Genomic DNA, 23,233 nt, shown 5'->3' with positions numbered 1-23,233 from the left:
CCATCTCTTGTTCCACCACTACAGTGATGGATATCCTTCTGTCACTGACCTCTGCGCAACTTCAGGTCAACACAGTCAAAGGATATTCGGCAGCCTTGTCTGTGTTCAAGAGATCCCTGGATCAAGGTTCGTTTTTTACGATCCCAGTAATGGCACAATTCTGAAGTTCCTGCCAATGCCCTTTGCTGTCCCAGATTGGGATTTAAATCTGGTTCTTATATTTATGATGGCGGCTCCCTTTGAGCCTATGCACGCTTGTCCTATGCGGCTTCTCGTTGAAAACCGCCTTCTTGGTGGCTATTACATCCTCTAGGCGGGTGAGTGAGCTGCAGGCTTTATGCTGTAAGCCACCCTTCTTGCGTTTTTTCCGGGAGAAAGTTTCACTCTGGGTAAGACCTGGTTTCCTCCCCAAGGTTGTATCAGAATTTCACATGTCCCAATCCATGGACTTTCTGGTCGTCTTTCCTCCCCCCCTCACCCTTCTAAGCAGGAGCAATGATTGCATCGCCTTGACCCTAAGAGGGCATTGAGTTACTATGTAGGCAGGACAGCTGATTTTATGAGAGCTGACCAGCTCTTCGTGGCTTTCTGCTTAGCCTATAAGGGCCTGGCCATAACAAAGCAGACTTTATCCGGTTGGACAGGCATCGGGGCCCATTCCACAAGGGGGTTTCTGCATCCACCGCATTGCAGAGGGGGATCTCTGTCAGGGAAATTTGTCACGCTGCAACATGGTCATCTTTGCACACCTTTGCAAAACACTGGATGTGGCTTGCACCTCTGATGCATGTCTAGTCAGGGCAGTGATGCAAAACCTTTTGATATAACTTTCTGCCTGCCTCCATTCGTTAATGCTTTGGGAGTCTTATCGGATGAGGAATCTGCGGGAGAAAAGCAATCCATTGAAGGAGAAATTACCTTACGGTAATGTCTTTCTATGGATTCTTCTCCCACAGATTCCTCATCTCCCCTCCCATCCTTCCCTGCTCAGAAAGTCGGTGGTTGGTGCGTATCTTTCTATTTCACGTTGACTTGGTGATGGTCCTCTTTGTCCATTTTCTGTCTTCCTGCCACAGTCCTAAAACAAATATTTACCTTGGTGTTCTTTTGAATTGTTCCTCCTTTGGAGGTCTACATGACTTTTTTTTAAAGGGCTCATCGGCCTGTTCTGTGTTTTCCTGTGCAGTGTGTGGTGCTCTGGAAAAGGGGGAGGAGGGAACTGAGGTTGGGGCATAGTGATGCGCTACTTATAGGACTGACGTCATGTCCAGAGCCGATGACCAGACGCCGAGCGAGACGGATCATTGGTCGATGGCCGGGCCGAGGTCCACTACGCCCCCTATCAAAAACCTTTCCGAAGCAGCGATGCTGAAGGGAATATCGATCAGATGAGGAATCATGTTAGAGGGACATATGCCCCAAATAATTGTCTGTTCAGCTGTATGGTCTCCTGTATCAGGGACTGATACTCATTGAGGTGCATTCCAATACTAAAGGGTCTGTGGGCCCATTCTGTCAGAGCTCACGCTGCTTCAGTATTTTATCACAAACCTGTCCCAATGCAGAAAATCTGCAGGGCAATTACTTGGGCGTATTCACAGGAATTCTGGAGATATATAGAAGATGCTTTATTGGATTAGCAACAGTGCAGCGTTTCATGCCTTCTTGTACTGTAACTCATTATGCCAATTCCTGTGACTCTTATAAAGCCATGCATCTAAAGCCTTTTCAGTGGTGTTCTCTGCTCTCCCTTAGTAATGGTAGGGAAGCCTCTTCCTCTTCCTTATGCTTTAAACTAAGTCTCTGCTGGCCACTGTAGATCCAGAGCAGGCTATTGCACGCAAAGAACAAAGTTCCAGATGTCCCGCCTTGCCTTGAAAAAAAGGTTTTCTTCTTTTAATCCTCTATCAATTCAGAGAGGTGGTAGGAGCTGATCCCTATGCCTGAGAAGGTTTGGATGATGCAGTTAAACTGTAAACAATCCTTCATGGCCTATATTGAGTTTTCTGGCTGTCAATGCTGGCCCTTTCCTAGCAGAACTCCCCCGAACCTACTGATCTGGCTCTTGCTATACATTGCATGGACAGCATCTAAAGTCTTAAAGGCCAAACAGTAGTCTCCTTTGGTATCAGACTTTGGACGCCTATTGCATGCGAGGTGCACTCCCTTCCAGCTTAGGCAACAACTGGGTAATAAGGCACCCATTGCAGCTTTCTTTTACCCAGACTGACACTGTCCTTATAATTGTTTTTTTATAACGCGCTTAATACCCAAGAGGTTTCTAAGCGCGGACCCACGATTCGAACCCATGTTGCTCTGCCTTGTCTTGCTTCTAAGACAAGCGTGTGCCTCTGAGCTATACTAGCTGTGTCCTTGGTGCTAATATCTATGACGTGTGAAGATAACATTTCTCCACTTGTAAAAGCCATAAGGCAAACAGTCTTTTCGCTTTGAGCAAATATTTGATGAAGAGTCTGTGTCTGTCTACCCATTAAAGAGTGCTGCAATGGATGAAGATGATGATTTGGGCTTGGCATCCTTTGTTTAAGCCCTACCATGTAGGAGCTGACCCTCTGCTATTGTGCCCTACTGTTGTGTTTTAGAGTTTCTATTCTCAAAATATAGGCACTGCTGAGTGCTGCTTGTTCGCTATACTGGTGTTCAAATGAACCCCTGACCATGTGGTTTGTACCTTGCAATTCCTAGGATTGTGCAGGATGTGAAAATAATGGTTAACTATTTTCCTCAGAAACCTTTTGTTTAGTCTTAATCCAAAGAAACCTGTGTTTGTTTATTATGAAGGCTTCTACCAACCTATGCATTTTGATCCCAAAGATTCCCACCTGAAGACAAGGTTCCTAATACCAACCACCTTCCATGCCACATGAGCATCACTCACTTTGGGTGGATTTTCAACTTCTAATTTTCTATAGAAGAGGTATTCCTTTGGGTGATATCTTCAATCTTTTTTTCAGAAAGAGGCATCTGCGTTTCATCTCTCTTTGAAAATACATCTACTGGTGGCGTTGCCTGCTCCACGTGCTTGTAAGATGGAAGGGAATTTCCATGGTATTTATCTGAAGTATGTTCTCTGCTTCTCCGTGCATGCCTGATGAGTAACTGATTGGCAAGCAAGTTTTTATTGACTTTTGCTAGCCAATGGAAGGGCAAGAGCTGTTTTGCATTGCTGCTGTGGGTGCCTTCTAAGGATGAAGAGTGTGTGGAAGGAAGGGATCAATTTTCGAAAAACGTACTTTTGGTAATCTATTTCTTTTGATATAGTTGTCCTACGCATTTCTTATCAACCTTCCATCTACACCGCAACTAGTTGAAAAACGAATTACTTGCAACATGTGTTGTACTCTTTTGATGGCAGATCTACCATTAATTTTGGTCTTGTAGAATTTTTCCAATTGAATGGAACACTGGCGCTAAGTTTAGGCTCCTTTTGTTTACCAGCTAAATCACATCATCCTCCTGGTATGCCCATGGCACACTGTCTAAAGCTATGATAGTCCCACCTGATGGCTTTGTAAACATGTTTGTGTCTGTCCTTCTGCTTGGAGCTATCCCAAAAGATGATTGATTTGGAGCTTGTGTTGAAAGAATGTTGCTAAGTAAGCCATTTCTTTATTAATATAAACCATAAAACATGACAGTGTGACCATATTGTGGAACATGCCACATACTTGTGAAAACCTTTGGGGAAGTTTGGGAGTATCTACTTACAAAAAAAAAAAAAGTTCTTTGGATAATATTTGTCAAATGAAAACCACAAACTCTCTGGGTACCTTGCTCAACTTGCATTGAAAAAAGGACATACAATCTGTCTTGCTATTATTGATAAAAGGAATCTGGAGGGATTTGAGTATCCATCTTAACACCAAGAGTGATAGCAGAGTATTTTCTGTCTTCGCTAATTAAAAGCTCATACGGCTACTATGTAAATGTTGGAAATCAACTATTATTATTTTTGGTATACTTTCAATGTACCTGCTGTGTAGTTGGGAACATGGGCCAATCAAAGGCACACCCTGTTACAGTGTCCTGCTCCCCACCGACACCAATGCCCTTCGCACACTTCACTCTGCAACACTGAAATAATCACACGAGAAACCAGAAGTAGAATGGCTCACATGTATTGAAAGCATGAACCAAACACATGGGCGGGACTGCCTTGCCACCTCAGGCTAGTTGCATCCTTATATGCAAACGAGGTGGCTACTCCAGTCCTCATCACTCATGTTATGGTTTGCCTGTAGGCTGCACATGGGTCCATATAAGGCATGCAAGGGCAAGAGGGGGACAAACAACAAAAGTGTCCTAGTTCCTAGAATAATGTCTTCCTGCGCACGGAGGAGTTCAGCTTTGGGTGTCTGGTTACAGCATGTAATCACGAACAGTGTGTACTTCTCGAGGAGATGGTTTGGTGTTCCACCACCTTGAGGTGTCTGTCACGCATTCCACAGCCATTGTGACCTTGCTTGCGCCAGCCTGACCTCTCCTTACGAAACGGCCTCAAGAAAAGGAGATGGGCAAAAGAGCCTGTACAGGTAACATATCCTGCTGTCATTCTCCCAATATCAGAAAGGCTCTCAGCATTTGGAGCATATTGTGAGCTAGTCAAGAAAGAATGTTTGGGGAAACGATGAAAACTATTAAGACCCGATTAGAACGTTTAGAAAAAGCTTTGCTGCAATGACTATTTTTGATTGAAGCTGATGTTGGTTTGCATTGCATAGTGAAAAATGTTAAGGAAATATTTCATTTTGATTTCTTCAGGAAGGATGAAGTCCTGAGAGGTGTATTTGCCCCATTAGATTTATATACATTTCCGCCTACTCGTGTTGGGCAATGCAGCACACTGAAAGTCAACTTTCAGAATAAAGATTTGACTGCACACATGGTAAGTGTCTACCTATTTATTGTTACATTAGTTTTGAGCAGTTTCTAAATTATGAGTGTGCCCAAATGTAGTTTTCGTCGTGTCATTTACTGTTCAGATGTCACATTTTCTGTTTGACCGTATACTTTTGTAACTACAGTTGACATTCTATAAATGTATTCTTAGATTAATTTAATGGTATTATTGATCTGACGTGTTATTTATTTATGGCGGCATTACTAATAATTCCATGGTGCTGCTATACTTTTAATGCAGTTGACGCCACCTTTCCTACTCCACATTCCCAATTTGGGTTATCCTGCAGTCAGGCAAGCGGTAGGAACTCATTAAATCAGTATGGCGGATTGACAAACCATGTCTCTTCAAAATATAGGTTAAAAAGGTATTGATTTGCAAACAGAATGTGGACACTATAGATGCCTACAGGCACTAGGGTGTTATCTCCAGCATTAGATCTTGCATAGATTCACATGCTTGAATATTCCCCGTCATCAGACTGCAAATCCTCTGTAATTTAAAATTGTTCATTAAAATAAAACGTTTCCATGGCAAAAAAGTTATTCAGACAGCCCCACATGGCAAGTGTAGGCATTCACTTGTGCAGTCCCTCCTCCTCCTTTGGTCGCTTTAGACCCCAACCAATGGGGTGGCAGGGCTTAAGCTCCACCCCAGGCCACCATCTTCAGATTTTTCACCATAGTCTTCTGACAGGGAAATCTTCTTGAACTCTCTGAGCCAACTTCAAATTTATAGGTAAAACGTTGTACTTTTCCAACCCCCGAGGTAATCTTTTAGTGCTGGGGCTTTGTCTTTACTGGCTAAGGTTTTTCCTGGGCTTGTGGGACCTTTTTTCTACTGCAAAACATCACATTTTGGCTGCCCCTAAGACACTTCATGACATAGCCAGATGTGCACACTGCCAAGGAGAAGACTTTCCTGGTTTAGGGACTGCAGCAAGTGTGGCAAGGGGATGATTTTTATCAGGAACCCTCAGAAATGCTGTATTTATTGTCTTTACCCACACAAAATACAGTCTTGTAAAATGTGCCAAACCTCCTCTAAGAACACCCTACACGACAGGCACAGAAGGCTTCTACATCTTGAAAGCAGACAGGTGTCCCTCCAACGATGTAGAATCACTAATGCATACTGAGAAGCAAACTCCTAAAAGGAGATCTGCTTCAGTGGACAGAACAGACTCTCCTCCTAAATCGAAGAAACTGAGTGAAAAGGTCACTAGTACATTTGATAATTTACCTCAAGGTCCTGCTGAAGGGTGATTGGCTCAAAAAAGGTATTCTACACCTTTGTTTATGGAGCCGTCGTCCACAGTGGGACCGTGCACGGAAAGGGCTTCATCGGCGTCTACGAGCAGCCTTGCACCTCCCCAAATTCCTGGCCCGTCGACAGAAAAACACTTGTCGACCAAGAAAATCGTTACCTTGTCGTCAAAGGACTAGTTAACGAAACACTTGTCTACATACCGCTCTGCGTCGAAGCGTCTGTTCTTCTCAGCCTTAATGAAGTCCATCCAAAGGATAATTGATGGATTCCAGAGAAGACCTAGGGCTAGGTTGGCTACCCCATTACCCTGACCAGATGAATCTATGCCTCGCAGGTACACATCACCTGCATCTCGTCGACCGTCCCTAAGCAGGTTGCCTGTGGTTCACACTCTGCATACCTCACCATCAAATAAGCAGTCGACGCGGAGAGCGCTCACACTACAGTGGGTCTTCTAGGGGCAGATCACCACCAGCTTCACAGAAACGGAGGCGTTCTCCTTCTCCGCCACATTCCTCACTGCAGAGTTCTCAGGTTGCCAGAGCCCTACCTACTGTTATAGTCTGAGTGGCAAGAGGACCAGATGGGTCTGGATGACAGAAACAACCCTTTCCCTGACTTCTCTGACCCTGATACACAGGAGGATGAGCCAGTGGAGGGACAGCTGCCCAGAGACACACCCGACGAAGAGCCGGATGAATGGGACACCCGTGAAATTGATGAGCAAAGGAGACACGACTCTCCGGGCGGGGATTCTCTGCCAGATGATATCGTCTATTTTCATTCATTCATTGCTAAATCGGCTTAAATTTTCCAGATTCAGGTTGCCAAGGAGGAGAAAAAGTCAGTTCTTTATGAACACAGAGACAAAAGCCGTTGAACAGTTACCACAACACCAATCCTGGACACAATCTGGGATGCAGGTGATAAGATATTGCCCACTCCGCTCTCCACTCCTGCGCTTTTGGCAAGACCTGAAACGAACTACCAGGCCCCTGAATCTGCTCGGCTGGTGCCTCCCTCTGGAGCAGGACCGCAACAGGTTCTGGATGCAACTCAAGACCTTCCTTTTCACTTCTGCTTTCTCACTCGCCCTCTCCCTGCTGATGTTCCTGGCTACTGCACTAACTGGTTACCTGGCCTCCCTCTGAACCTTATGGGGACCAGGCTCCTTCACGACTAGTAGCCCCATGCACTGCCTATGGGCCTACCGCACACTTGGGACTGTATCTGAACCTCACAGTCCCATGCCTACTTGCACTTACTTAGTACCGACCACCCAGGTTTGCACTCTCCCTTTCCCTCCCACTGGCACTACTCCTCTTCCTTCCGCTTGCACTATGTGAATGACACAAGGCCTAGTAAGATCATTTTTGTCTTCCCCTTTTCTTGTCGTGCCTAGAAACACTTGTGTACAGGTGCGTTATAAATGACTTACCATATCAGGTGTGTCTGTGAGGTCATCCAAGCCGGGCTCTGTGATTATAGTAGCGGCTAGAAAGAAACTGCATAACACATCCTCTCCTCTTACAGCCGCACCAGACAAGGAGGGACGAAAACCTGAGGCTATGGAACGGAAGGTGTAGGCAGAGGCATCGCTGGAGGTGAGCACCGGCAAAGCAATGGCTATGATGGCCAGATTCGATAAGGCGCTATGGCTCAAAATGTCCTGACTGTTCAAGCACCTGCCAGACGAATATCAAGAAGTAAAGTCCCTAGTCACTGATGGTGAAAGCGCTTCCAACCACATGATTGATGCCGCAATAGATATGGCCCAGTGTGGCTTTCAGCAGATGGCTCATGGCACCAGGCACGGATGAAGGGCACCAATTTTAGGACTGAGGTCCAAGTGTACATTTTGGGCATGCCATTTGATGGCCAAAAGCTCTTTTTTTAAAAAAGATTGATGACCATCTGAAAGGCATCAAGTCGGATACTGACATGTCAAAGGCCACAAGTTCCCCCAGAGACTAGGATAAAGATCACTGCTCCTTTCGCTCTTTTCGAGGCTCAGGCGCTAAATACAGATCCTATGGCAGGTACTTCCAGACACAAGGCTCCTCGTTGGGCTCCTACTAGACAAGTGGCAGATATCACCAGACCTCTTCCAGGTACCAGTCCCAAAGAGGCAGAAGGAGCTCGAGCCAGGGCAGGGCCAAAGCCACGAAAAATGGACCTCCAGACACCCGCGTCTCCCACATCGCACCCCAGTGGTGTGGAAGGACAGATAAACCAGCACCTACAACACTGGAATGTCACATCAGACATGCGGTTGTTATAGATGGTGCAAGGATGCCATAACATTGACTTCCTCCAGCGACCTCCATCTTGGCCTCCACAATCAAGGAAGCTGCATCTAATAAAACAGTTAATGGGGGAAGTGGACAAGCTACTGCAGAAGGCATCAATAGAGCAGGTTCTGCTCCAGCACCAAGGAAAGGGGTTTTATTCATGCTTCTTCCTGATCAAGAAACAAAATGGACAGTGACGTCCAATACTAGCTCTAGGGACCCTCAACAAGTGCGTGCGCACCTCAAATTCAAGATGACATCACTTCAGATGGTCCTCCCGTGGCTAAACAAGGGCAGTTTTCTAGCCACCCTAGACCTAGAGAATGCTTACTTTCATATTCCGATCCACCCCTCACATAGACAGTTCCTTCGATTTTCAGTAGGAGAAGACCATTTCCAGTTCAAGGTACTCCACTTAGGACTCAAATCAGCACCAAGGGTGTTAACAGAATGGCTGGTGCCGGTAACCACCCATATCAGGAGTAGTGTTCTTCCCATACTTGGATGACTGGCTCATAAAGGGAAGTTCCTGAAGAGTGACCTCCGAAGCGGTGGCGCAGATTACATCCATGCTACAGAACCTGGGATTCACCATCAACAGGGAAAAGTCATCTCCTGTGTCAGCACCGACCTCAATTTCTCTCGGAGCAGACATGGATACGTGCATTCCAAGGGTACGACCATTACAAGAAATGGTGACAGCGATGCTAGGTCTGGTCGCCTGGTTTCGAGAGAATGCAATGTCCACTGTACAACAATACAAGTCCCTCCGGGGCATGATGTCTTCCTTTATCTTCCTCATAACAAATTGCATACTGAAGATGAGACCTATTCAGGAAGAACTGGACCGGCTGTGGGTCCAGTCCAGCGGGTCATGTGAAAATGACGTGCGCCTCACACCAACATTTCAAGAGGCACTGCGTTTGTGGGCCACGGAAGCCAACTTGATTCAGGGCATGCCTTTGCAGATATCCCCGTCAACGTTACTGCTACAGACAGATGCCTCTCTATCGGGATGGGGTGCTCATTTGGGGGACGTACAAGAGAGCGGAGTGTGGCCTGAGAAAGTCCTGCCTTCACATAATTGTGCTGGTGCTGCATGCAATTCTCTGGGCGCTGAAGTCATTCCAACCAGCCCTTACAGGTCAGGTGGTGACAGTACAAACAGACAATACAACGTCAATGCTGAAGACAGCAATAGAGCGGTTTCTGCTCCAGCACCATGGAAAAGGGTTTTATTTGTACTACTTCCTGATAAACAACATTGACAGTGGCGTCCAATACTAGATCTGAGGGCCCACAAGTTTGTACGCAGCCTTAAATTCAAGATGACATCCCTCCAAATGGTGGTCCTGTGGCTAAAGGAGGGTGATTTTCTAGCCACCCTAGACCTATTTATTTATTTTTGTATAGCGCACAACAGACTGGAGGCATCGTGCAGAGGATGCTTACTTTCATATTCCCCTCTTTGGCTCCTGGGGATGTTGCATACGGTGCCTCTGGGTGCACGCTACCAGGTGGGGCCTCATTTCTATCATGGCCTCCTGCGCGGCAACCTAAAACAGTTCATCTTTATTGCTGTGCACCCCGTGGGAGACTGCATGATTGGATGCCCGCAGCTTTTTCCACCAGTAGGATACCGATGCCAGTAGGCGATCGCCGGCTTGTTCCCAAGGCCCACAGTAAGGCCCCTGTCGGAGCTTGACGGAGCAACTCGCTATGGAAAACCTTCACTCGCCCTGGTAAGCAGCCTTTGATGCACAACGCTCCAGTCACCACTCACGAACACCAACCCTGTTATTTCTGCTGCATGCTCTTTCCCCTCTGCCCATCGAAAGCTACCCCTCCACCAGCAACAACACCACCACCTTGTTATGCATGCCCTAAGTACCTTGTTAAAACAAATCTAATCTAGGTGCTTTCATACCTGTGCAGCCTTTTTCACTTTTTGTACCTTGGAGTGGCTTTTAGTGCCCTTTATGTGGGCGAGACCATCCCTCCTGGCTCCCTGCTTATTACTCATCTGCAGAGCCCTTACTGTGTGGCAGCCTGATTGATGGTGCCCCTCACTCCATGAGGTGTGGCTTTACCCGTCTGGAATCATACCTATTTGACTCATATGCTGCCTGATGTAGCTCCTACATAAAATCACTGACCTAGATAGAAGACTGAAGGAGGTTGAAAGCAGAATGGCAGAGGTGGAAGCAGGGCTGTGCGAACAGGGCTATGAGATCGGTGAAGGCGCTGACAAAATCGTGGCATTCAAAACCAGATGGGAGGCGCTGGAAATAAACCAAGAGGATGACGAAAACCGATCCTGCCATAACATCAGCTTGAGGGTCATACCATCCTCAATCCATGAGTCGGACCTTGCCGATTTCGTCCGAGACCTCTTTTGATCGATGCTGTCGCTCCCCAACCGTGCCCCAATGGAGCTGGACCGGGTGCACCGCACATTGACAAGGCAATCGCTATTGTGTCCTCCCACGTATTCCTCATCTTTTGACATGTATTGTCCAGCTTCAGCTGCTTCGGAATTTTTTTTTCAGCAGAGGGCGGTGTGTGTCCATGGCATCGACTCGATGTCCCTCGAAGGCCTCCATCGAGGATGATGTAATTGAAGGCATATATAGCATGTGCAGCGCCTGTTGGCTAGAATTCTGAAGCGTTTACTTCGAGAAATACGGCATGCTTCTTCACTCTTGTGACGACTTCGCTATTTCAAGATCGAGATGTCTTCATCATCGACACAGACGACCCCGAAGTCCGGTTTCAAAAAGTGTTGCAATTGCAGGTCGAAAATGTCTCTGACCGATCCCCACCGAATTTGTTTGTGGTGCCTCGGTGTGGACCATGACACCTCCAACTGCTCCAAGTGCTAGTCTATGACTGGAAAGGCCTTGAAGGAACGAACGGGGAAGTTGAAGGTAGGCCGAGTCCCTAAATCCCCTACCCGGACCGTGAATCCTTCGAGTCGAGAGGCGACTCTCCACGGACGTAGAAGGCCAAGCAGTCGAGGAGTGGCTCACACACTCTTCTTCGTCCTCTAAGAAATCGAAGAGGAGGCCCGATCCGCATTGTGAGGCCTCAATCCGATAAAATCTCATTTAAGGATTACTCGAGCCGCAAACATAAGTCGATGTCATCGACGCCATCGGCACCTTCGATGTCAGCGGCGCCTTTACCAGGCAAATCCTCGACATTGACGCCAGCTGCGCCATCATTGACAGCTGCGCCATCAACGCCGAGCGCCCCAATTAAACCAATGGCGCCAATAGTGTCAAATTAACAGAAAAAGGCTAGGTGAAGGTACCAAGCCACGCTGTCGCTCTCTGTTAGTTCCAACATGGGATGTTAAGGTTTGAAAAATTGTAGATTACAAATTCAAACAATATTTTTCTTGCAGTAAGCAAACTTTTGGCTAGAATTCAATAATAAATCAGTCTGTGCTTTGATTCTTCAAAAATAAGTTTATATCCATAAAGTTTGTCTTTCACTAATGTCTTAGTGAGGAAGCAGTCAACATATCCATACAGTTAGGCTTAATTGCCAATGGATTTCGGAGTTTCCTCCTTCATCAGGACGAGTCTTACATAGTGTAATTAAATCATCAGAGTTACATAAACAAATGTAAATAATAATGAATAAAACATCACATACCATATTCAATTGTCAAAGTGCACGTGTCGAAAAGAAAAAATGACAAAATTGAAATTAATCAAATGTAAACGGTGAAGGATGAGTGAAATAATGTATTGAAAAAATATATCACTTATTTTGATAGTTGACTGTTTAAAATCAGGAAGAAGTCCTGTTAAATGAAATTAGGACGCCTTGTGATCAGTGTTGTTGTCTGGTTTTACTGATGGAGGCGGCGTAAAATGCCCCTGCTGAATGTGCTCTGTAGATTAAATAAACCGCGTGTCAATCCTACGTGGCTGTGTAAAGATACATAAACAATCGAGTAAATGGAAAATGCTAAATATCAAACCAACCTGCAGGCGAGGCTAGTTTCCTTTCTTACATGGCCGCTGGCCAGCACGCGTGTGAAGAGTTCCTGGCTGTGTTGTCTACTGTTGACCTGGCAACGGAGCTTGTTCTGCGTGGACGCGTCGCGCTGCTCGGAGCGCGGCACGGACTGCAAAGGCATATGTACTTTCATAACTGTGTTGTCTTCTGTTGTCCTGGCAACGTAGCTTGTTCTGCGTAGACGCCTCGCGCAGCTGGGAGCGAGGCATGGAATACAAAAGAATGCATACGAACTACAAAAAAGCAAAAAACAAAATAGGAGAGGTGTGTGTGATTGCATGTGTGATCTGTCTGATAAAATGGCAGCGTGATATTAGATGTAAAGAGCCGATAAAATGAAAATTAAACAAATTGAATGAAATGAATGAAAAAAAATGGAATAATTACTAGAAATAGAAAAAATACTCAAAGCAAATTCTTCGACAATAACTATGATAGATGTAACATTAATTAATATGAACATGTCATTCTAAGTACATAATGGTAGAGGTAAAGCACCCAGAGACCATAGCGGTGTCGCTCTGGGCGGCACCTTGGGTCCCAGACTTAAATAGTCCAGGGAAGGTCACAAGGGTGCATATTCGCATGACTGTGGTACAAACATGATTGCAGTTTAAATATCATTCTAAACGGGTATTGTGGGGAAAAAAACACTATTTGAGCTTCAATGTGTTTCCACATCCCCCCAATTCCGAAACCACATTACTTAAATATGAACACAAACCAAATTGTTCAAATGAAACAATGGAAATTAATCTCTTCGTTAAGACCATTGGGAGTTCAACTCCCTAACTTGTCAATCCAGAAGGTCTCTCTTCTATTCAGTCGTAAGCCCAAATCTTCATGGGGATTATTCCTCGTTAGAACTTCTAAAATCTGAAACCTTATCTGTGTAAGATTGTTTCCCTCCTTAGCCCAATGACGAGCATAGCATCAACCTCATTCATGGAATTAAATGTCCCTGCGGTAAATATTACGTAGGGCAATCAACCAGAGCAGCAAAGACACGCTGGAATGAACATCGCTCATGTATTCGCAATGAGAACCTAAACTCTGCAGTAACTCGTCATTGGGCTAAGGAGGGACACAATCTTACACAGATAAGGTTTCAGATTTAAAAAGTTATTTCTCATTAAAGAAATTCAATTCGTTTTTTCAGCGAAAATCTGGGAAACCAACTGAGTCCCCAGGCTCCTATGTCACTGTCTCTCACTACCTGTAACAATTTCCATGAAGGAACTTGAAGCCCTGCAAAAGGATATGCTCAAATGTATCTGGGCTAGGAAAAAAACAAGAGTGGCCAGAAGGGTCATGCTCCGTGGAACGCCCATTGATGGCCTAGGGGTCCTAGACATTACCAGATATTGCCTTGCAGCCCAGCTGTCTCACGCCATAGAACAGAGAATCTGCAGCGTTGGCATCAAATTGAGTACGTAAGCTCAGCAGACTCCTGATGAAGGTCCTCTGGCTGCCACCATGAACACAATACAGGATTGGAAGAAGGCAGCTGACCGCTGGGGAGGCCAGTGGTTTCTTAGGTCCCCTCTCTCCAGTCTGGGGCAACCCAGAGTTTACATCTGGGTTGAGAGCAGCAGGGTTTCTTGAGTGGAAGGCGGGTGCCTCAATCGGATTGCGGACTTCTTCAGTAACGGGCTCCCCTCTCATTCGAGGAATGTAAAGAAAAGTTCCACATCCCAGAAATTAAAATTATTATTCAGATACACGCAATTTACACACTGGATGTCACAGCATAAAACAAAACTGAAAGGAGGCTGGGAACTCAATGCCCTAGAACGCACTTTAACCACATTGGCCCCTAAAGGGAAGATCTGCACTCTTTATAAGCTCCTAGACAGGGTGGACACAACTAAGAAAGAGAGTTTTTCATGTTTAAATGGGGAAGAGACTTGGGCGGAGCGCTGAGGGAGGAGAAGTGGAGTCGGATATGGGCCTGTACACAAAAGCTCTAGATGTATCACAAATAGAGAGGGTTCCATAGAGGTTTGCTACAGATGGTACCATACCCCGGAAATCCTGAATTGAGATAACCCGGCGACATCGCCGTCCTGCTGGAGGGGTTGTGGAGCCACAGGCTTGTTTTTCCATTTATGGTGGTCATGCCCGAAATCGGATACATTTTGGCGGGAGATGTTGGAATTCATCAAACAAATCACGTCCCTCACGATCCAGGGATGGTCCTATTGGGCGACACAGGGGATGGGGTCTTCCCGCTAACTGGACACAACATATCTGAATTGATTACTCACCTTCTCACGGCGGCAAAGATCACTATTACCCACCATTGGAAATCTCCAGAGGGCCCAGGAATCCCAATGTGGTGGACAAATTGCTTGGATAGCGCTGTTGCAGAAAAAATCACATTGGCTCTCACAAACAGCATGGGGAAATTTCACTACACCTGGTCTCCCCTTCTTTGATTATGCAGAGCAGTTCCCGAGTGTTAGGGAGAATTCTCTGTTAAGGCTAATTTCCCAAAGCTAGTGAGTCCCCCAGCAGCTTTGCTGGATTTTTGGGGTTTATTTTTTTCTCCTGCTAAGAGTGAGACTCTTTTTCTCCCACTCTTAGACATGATTTGAGATAACCTTTGACTTTGTAATGTGTTTTATGGGCTATGGGGTCTTTTACTCCATAGGGTTTCATGTGGTTTTTGGTAAGTGTGTTACACAGCACCCTCAGTGCAGTAACACAGGGCTGTCATAGTGACCCCCAAACATAGACTCCATACCCTGGGACTGACTACTGTCTCCCAGGGCATGTAAAGTCGCCATTGACATTACTAGTCTTAAATTGTGAACAGAACCAGTACAAACCATCATATTGTGGAAGTACTGATAGGGGTAATTAGATTGCCCCTGGGTCTGTTTTTCGAGGGGGCACTGTGCAGTCCCCCCTCGTCGAGTTTCTGGCTGGTGGCAGTGGTTACCACGCGAAATATTCCACTGGAATATTTCCTATGGGATTTTCCCATTCATTTTAAACGCACCACTTTTTTGGTGCAATGTTAAAGATACCGCCGGGTTATTTATTTAATATTTATTCCCCGGTTGGTTTTTTTTGCCAGGACTCGGTTTTAAAATGGCGTTTGTGTTCGCCTCTGTAACTCCAACCCAAGTCGAGCCCTATGTTCCACTTTTTTTCCACTCTGTCTGGGTCTGCAGGATGTGTGGGAGGGGGCTTTAGGCACCCTGGACTGAGTTGCCTCGACAACTCAAGTCGCACTCTTGTATGATTGGCCCAGTGGTGAGCCGCCCGGCTCACCACTTAGCATGTTTTAGTGACAGCTAGGACTGATGAATGGGGGTTTTCTGCATAAAAGCAGGGCTTTGGAGACTGGAACTTCAGAAGTCGCCACAGGACCAAAGAATCCGGAGAGGGAGAAGATGAGCCGGCCTGCAATGACGACACCACCGGTGGAGCCCTGCTGAACCGTCTCACCACTTCCCAACGACAGAGAAGATCTTCATCCCGGAGAGTCGTCTTCCCTTTGAGCTGGTGGGCCAACCAGTACGCCTTTTTCGCCTTCCTAGATCGTCTTGTGGTCTAATCTCCAGTGCCAAGCACCCCGGCGGCCGGATAGCCACGCTTCACCACTACCGCGAATAAAAGGGTAGTACCTTTTAACCGGGAAACTCCGCAGCTGGTTTCTTCCCTGGCAGTGCAACGACCTCCAGCTTTCCTCCACGTCGAGATCTTCTCTTCCCCTGGACGAAGCACCGACTTGCACCCGCTGCCAGGAACAACTGCCCCCGCTGGAGCTTTCTCACCATTTCAGGTACTGTGTCCCGCCTGGTCTCCCTTGCAACAGACTGTTCAAGGTGTCCCATAAATCCTTGACTCTCTATCCTGGGGTGACTTGGGACCTGCTAACTAACTTTTTCTGAACTGATCCAGCCCTTTTTGAACCATCTGCAAAGACTTTTTAAAGTATTATTCAACTGTGTGATCTTGGACACATTCCGCTTGCTCTCTCCAAGAGTGGGCCTGGCCTATGAACTTCCTTGCTCTAACAGTAGACTCTGCCTTTTTCTGGCTTGCTGTGGTTCTTTTAAAAAGTGCTGGTATTGTGCTGTCCTAATTCTACCTTTTCCCTCCCTTTTTAACTAACTTATTGGAGTGCCATCTTAGGTTAAGCGCTTACCTCTGTCTGCAAATAAGTGGTGTTTTAACTAAGACTTGTTCAATAAGTAATCAGGGATGTATATATATTGATAGTGACTGTGTTTGAACTTGCTTGCCATATTAGTGTTAGTGTATTTTACAAGTGTGTTTTTAAATAAATAATTATATACTTTTATACCCAAGCTCTGGTCAGTGTTTGCTTGTGCTACTGTATCTCTGTACCTATTTTGTATACTCTATATATGGTCTAACTCTTCTTGAGAGAAGTCTGGCTGCTCAGCCACAGCTACCAGGTAAATCTTGGTGGTACAGACTGCTACCAATTGGGTTTTCTGCCAACACCTGTAGTCCTAAGCCTTTTTCAGTGGTCCCCAAGGGAACTGCACAGGTTTTTGCCTAACACCGGGGGTAGTGTGTAAACTCCATACCCTCGGATGGTGTTGGAAACATTGACTTAACTTGTATGCAGGTGGGAGGGGGGGGTTAGCCAAGCCACCAGGTGATGTGATTTATGGATAAAATATTCCATGGGCTGGACCCACTTTTTATTTACTATTGTGACCATACCTTATTGTATGCTACCATGTACTAGCTCTCCCTTTTCTTGTTGTTTTTGTTCTTGCTATTTTAGACTGAAAATGTTATTAATGAAAAATAAAGAGAAGATGTTGGGGGGTAAAAAAGAATTTTGGGGCCAATATATATGACAAACTTGGAGAGGTTTGTCAGCCACTATGAGGATATCAAGAGCCTGACTTTGCTATTCTTGGCCCTGTATTGAATGTGTTATTGTTAACACATTATTTAAAATCTGCAGAAGAAAATGAAACTAACATTTATAATTTGCGTTCTCAATTTGTGTAATCCACGAAATGTATACCAAACAATTTTAATGATGAATACCGTTTTATTTGATGAATTGTTGCATATTTCAGATACCATGGCAGACTATTTGTGATAAGTTGCTTTGTTTTAAATATTTCTTTTCCCTTTTAAAATGTTATGGATGATGTGAAAAGTTCCTTGTGAGCTATACACGTTAAATAAAAACAAATGTCAGTTTTCCACAGAGACAAGATACCGGCTGACATCCTCCTCAGCCTGTTGGGCATTTCCTTCCTCCTCTGTGCTGTACAGATGGCCTTTTTTGAAGGGGTTCAAATCTCAAACCACTTTCCATTTATGCTTGAAATCCAACACTAAGCCCAACTACGGTATTGAAAACATCACCAAATTATCACCTCCCAACATCTCCCTAATCTCATTTTAAACTTTGAATGTATCATACTATCATAAATGCCTCACCCTCACTATTGACGAAGTAGCACCGATCACAACCAAAATGCGACGTGCCAACAAAAAGACTCACTTCTGTTTCAATGAAGAACTAGCTTCCCTACGAAGGACCAAACGCTCTCTGGAACACACCCATAATAACATCCCACCCCTTGTTAGGGAGAATTCTCTGTTAAGGCTAATTTCCCAAACCTAATGAGTCACCCAGCAGCTTTGCTGTATTTTTGGGGTTTATTTTTTTCTCCTGCTAAGAGTGAGACACTTTTTCTCCCACTCTTAGGCATAATTTGAGAATGTCCTTTGACTATGTAATGGGGTATTTTACTCCATAGGGCTTCATGTGTTTTGGTATGTGTTACACAGCACCCTCAGTGCAGTAACACAGGGGTGTTATGGTGACCCCCAAACATAGACTCCATACCCTGGGACCGACTACTGTCTCCCAGGGCATGTAAAGTCACCATTGGCTTTACTAGTCTTAAATTGTGAACAGAACCTGTACAAACCATCATATTGTGTAAGTACTGGTAGGGGTAATTTGATTGCCCCTGGGTCTGTTTTTCAAGGGGGCACGTCTCCGTCCCCCCTGATCGAGTTTTGGCTGGTGGCAGTGGATACTACTTTTTATATTCAACCGCAAATATTTCTCTATGGGATTTTCCCATTGTTCGAGGCTACTATCTTTATTTATTTAATTACCATAGCCTCGAACATACCGCCGGTTTATTTAATTATTAATTCTCCGGTTGGTATTTTTTTGCCAGAACTCGGTTCTAAAATGGCGTTTGTCTTCTCTTCTGTGACTCCAACCCAAGTCGAGCCCTTTGTTCCACTTCTTTGGCGGGCTTCTCCACAGAAGCCCTCCAAAGTGGTGCCACTCTGTCTGGGGTACTTAAGAGGGGTGGAGGGGGATTTAGGCACCCTGGACTGAGTTGCTTAGGCAACTCAAGTCGCACTACGTCCTGATTGGCCCAAGTGGTGAGCCGACCGGCTCACCACTTAGCATGTTTGAGTGACAGCTAGGCTGAGTAAATGGGAGTTCTCTGCATAAAAGCAGGGCTTTGGGGACTGGAACTTCAGAAGTCGCCACAGGACCTAAGAATCCGACGAGGGAGAAGCTGAGCCGACCTGCCACAACGACACCACCGGTGGAGCCCTGCTGGACCGTCTCACCACTTTTCCCAACGACAGAGGAGATCTCCCGCCGGAGAGTCTTCTTCCTTTGACTGGTGGGGATAACCAGTTTCACCGTCTTTTCGCCTTCCTGACGCATCTCGTGGCCGCCTTGCCTGTGCCAAGCACCCCAGCAACCGGAATACCACGTTTTACCACGACCGCGAAATAAAGAGTAATACCTTTAACCGGAAAAACTCTGCGGCTGGTTTCTACCCTGGCAGTGCAACGCTCTTCATCTTTCCTCCAAGTCGAGATCTTCTCTTCTCCTGGACGACGACAAGACTTGCACCTGCTGCCAGGAACAACTGCCACCGCTGGAGGATCCTTCCCATTTAAAGTACCGTGTCCCGCCTGGCTTCCCTTGCCACCTATTGTACGGGGTAGATTTAGTCCCCGGCTTTCGAGCCTGGGTTAGCCTGGGACACCCTGGCTAAACTTTTCTGAGCCTCTCTAAACTCTTTTCGAACTCTCTGCAAGACTTTCAAAGCCTAGTGTAACTGTGTGATCTTGGGCACATTTGTGCTCTGCTCTCTCTAAGAGTGGGCCCAGCCTATGGACTTTGGCTCACAAGTGACTTTTGCGCTTCTGCCTTGCTAATAGTGTTCCTAAGTGGTGTATCTTTCCATATTTTGTCTTTTTCCCTCCCTTCTTCATGCACTTATTGGAGTGCCGTCTATAGTTAAGCACTCACCTCTGTATGGAAATAAGTGGTGTTAACTAAGACTTATCTGATAAGGAATAAGGGTTGTATATATTATAATAGTATCTGTGTTTAGAGTGTTTTACAATAATAGTGCTGGAGTGTTTCAAACAGTGTGTTTTTAAATAAATAATTATATACTTTGATACCAAAGCTCTGGTCAGTGTTTGTTTGTATTATTGTGTCGGAGTGCCTATTGTGTATACTTTGCATACTGCCTAACTCTTCTTGAGGGAAGTCTGACTGCTCAGCCACAGCTACCAGGTAAATCTGGGTGGTACAGACTGCTACCAAGTGGGTTTACTGCTAACACCTGTAGTCCTATATCTTTTGCAGTGTTCCCAAAGGGAACTGCACAGGTTTCTGCCTAACAAGATCTACAAAACTACCATTAGCACTGCCATAGACATCATCGCCCCCCTACAAAAGAAAAAATCCCAAAACTCCAAACACTCCAATACCTGGTTCTCAGCAGAACTAAAAGAACTACGAACCAAAAAACGCAAAGCCCTAAACTTATGGCAAAAAGCGCCCAATGCCTCCTCACTATTGTCCTACAAATCACTGGCCACCCAATACAAAAAAAGCATTATAGCAGCTAAATCTGCATCATATAATGATCGAATCTCCAACGCCACCTCAGAATCCAAAGAGCTCTTCGCTATCTTCAAGGAATTCTCCACACCGGCCACTAAGTCCCAAGAGATTGTCAAAGACCAAGCCTGGTGGAACACCATACAATCAGCCCTTCTAAAAATAAATCGAACTCCTCCAAGCTAAAATCTTAAACCATCACAAAAATCTCACTCAGGAAATCGTAGCTGCATCACTTAAGGAAACAGTGAATGAGAACAAAAAGATAAGTCACATTACACCCTTTAAATTTAGAGAAGTCTCAGATAAAGAGGTAATCGATATCGTCAACAGACTCAAACCCTCCAATTGCAAAGGCGACGCCTGCCCCGCCAAACTAGTCAAAGACTGCATTGAAACACTAGCACCATTCCTCAAATCCTTCATCAATGCTTCCTTCAACTCGAACTCAGTCCCAACCAGTCTAAAAGAAGCTTGGGTGCGCCCTCTTCTCAAGAAACCCACTCTAGATCCAGAAAACGCCAACAACTATAGACCCATCACAACAGTTCCCTTCCTGCTCAAGATCCTCGACAAAGTCGCCTACTCACAAATACAGCACTACCTTGAAGAAAATTGCATTTTAGGCAAAAGGCAATCGGGCTTCCGCCCGGGGCATGGGTCCGAATCGGCCCTATTAGACCTTAAAATCCAACTTAACGACATCATGGACAAAGGCAAACCGGCTCTCCTCCTACTATTAGACCTATCTGCTGCCTTCGACCTGGTCAACCATGACATCCTAGGCACGCAACTCAAAAATGAAGCTCACTTCTCGCCTGAAGCCGTCTCCTGGGTCAAATCCTTCCTCGAGGGTCGACTTATGAAAGTCTTTTCTGATTCGGCAAACGCTACCCCAACCACTATCCATTGTGGCGTCCCACAGGGATCCTGCACTGCACCCACCTTATACAACATTTTCACCCTCCCACTGTTCAATGACCTCGGCCATCGCCACATAGCTTACACCAACTATGCTGACGACACACAAGTCCTGCTCCCCCTTACTGGGGTATATGAACAAGACGCCGCAGCACTAACAAAAATATACACAGCCATTCAAACCTGGATGGCAGCCAATGGACAAAACAGAGAACCTACTAGTTGGCACCAAAGAAACACTAAACAAACTCCCGCCTCTATACAAATCCTTTAACGTTGATAACTCCACCATCACAGTCTCCACTGCAGTAAAAACACTAGGAGTATATCTTGACTCCACTCTCTCTATGACACGGCAAGTCAATGCCGTAGCCTCTTCTGCTGCACTCACCACTAAGATAATCAACGCCGTTAAACCCTTCCTATCCTCGAAAAACTGCTTGAATGTAGCCAGAGCCACAGTAGGTACCAAACTGGACTACTGCAACGCCCTCTTCCTGAGCACGTCTGCACAAAACATTAAAAAAATGCAAGTCACACAAAACAATGCTCTAAGAGCAGCCCAAAGAGCAGCCCAAATCTCCGAAGCCAGAAAAGAAGCACAATGGTTACCTATAAAAGAGCGCATACTATTCAAATCCATGGCCATCACCCACAGATGCCTCTCTGCCAATGCCCCACCCTATCTTTCTGAAAGGATCACCCCCCCCCCCCCATACTTCCACTAGACCTACCAGGTCACACATGACCAACCAGACCTATGTACCCACCTTTAAAAGAAGCAAAGCCGGAGGGTCCACCTTTCAACACCTAGCACCCAAAAACTGGAACGCACTCCCCACCGCCTTAAGGAACGAAAAATCATACCATGCCATCCGTAGACTACTCAAAACCACGCTGTTCAATTAACCCTGCCTCACCTGTATTCTCACCACTGTATGTTTGGAAATAACAGCAAATGTATGAAAATATGCTTCTATGCAAATCTGTGTATCTGTATATTCACCATGTATGCCTGTAACAAGTAAGACTTCTTTAGCGCCACGATGCCCCCGGGCAGATGTGCGCTCTATAAATCCAAATGAATAAAATGTCTGCAATATCATGACAAATCGATGCTGGCTCATCACGTGATAATTACTGTTGACCTAATACCCATGTACGTGGGCAATTTCTCCATGGTAACATGTGCTTGAATACTCCATGTCAGATATTGTGTTCTTTAGTACAAGTTAACATTCGTTGCACTACTTTATCTATGTTTTACTAAGCTAAAAGGTCAGTCTGCATGTCTACTCAGTAGTTTGTTCAGTCGAGCAACAGAATATGCTGTAAATCGTGCTTCGCTTTAATAGTCTGGACGGCATATTCACAATTAACTGCGAAAACAAGACAGTCAGGAAAGACAGGATGGTACCTAATTTACAGATTAACTATGTGCCAATGCTTCAAGGTTCTCTGTTGCAGAGTTCAACGTGCTCAGTAATTGTGAGCATTCCTGCTTGGGGGAAGGTTTCAGGGAAGCTTCCAAAGAGGTGATTTTGCAAGCCTTCACCGTGTTTATAAATGAATGCTTGGAAATGAGAGCAAAGCAGCCAAGATGGTGATTCTGAACACCCTGATGGCGCGGTTATATATGATATGATATGGCCTTTATAACACGCCTATACACAAGTTTCATTAGGTGTGTTCAGCGTGTATGTGTATGATGTGTATGTGCTTGGGCCAACATCGTAAGGCAAAATATATCTACTTTTACAAGGTTTTGTCCTCATCCAGACGGACATCTCCACCAGCATGTTCTATGTCAACAAGCAAGGGGGTACCAGGTCCCCTCCACTGTGCAGCCTAGCGATCAGCATGTGGGAATGGGCCCTGGAGAACAACACCTACCTG

At 45.5% G+C, this 23,233-nt stretch overlaps 1 protein-coding gene across 5 annotated transcripts in view; it reads left to right on the top strand.

The window, feature by feature from the left end:
• CEP192 (centrosomal protein 192) overlaps positions 1–23,233 on the top strand; it is a 2,773,731-nt gene that overhangs the window by 2,708,879 nt on the left and 41,619 nt on the right. For all 5 annotated transcript variants that reach the window (XM_069620824.1, XM_069620822.1, XM_069620821.1 and 2 more), the window contains one exon: positions 4,783–4,906. In XM_069620824.1, coding sequence (XP_069476925.1) covers positions 4,783–4,906 — 124 coding nt within the window. The remainder of the gene's footprint in view (positions 1–4,782; positions 4,907–23,233) is intronic.

The sequence above is a fragment of the Ambystoma mexicanum genome, chromosome 5q (assembly GCF_040938575.1).
Source record: "Ambystoma mexicanum isolate Mex_15411 chromosome 5q, UKY_AmexF1_1, whole genome shotgun sequence".
Classification (NCBI taxonomy): Eukaryota; Metazoa; Chordata; class Amphibia; order Caudata; family Ambystomatidae; genus Ambystoma; species Ambystoma mexicanum.
Note: the sequence above shows the minus strand (reverse complement) of the source record. Positions and strands in the feature narration are given on the sequence as shown.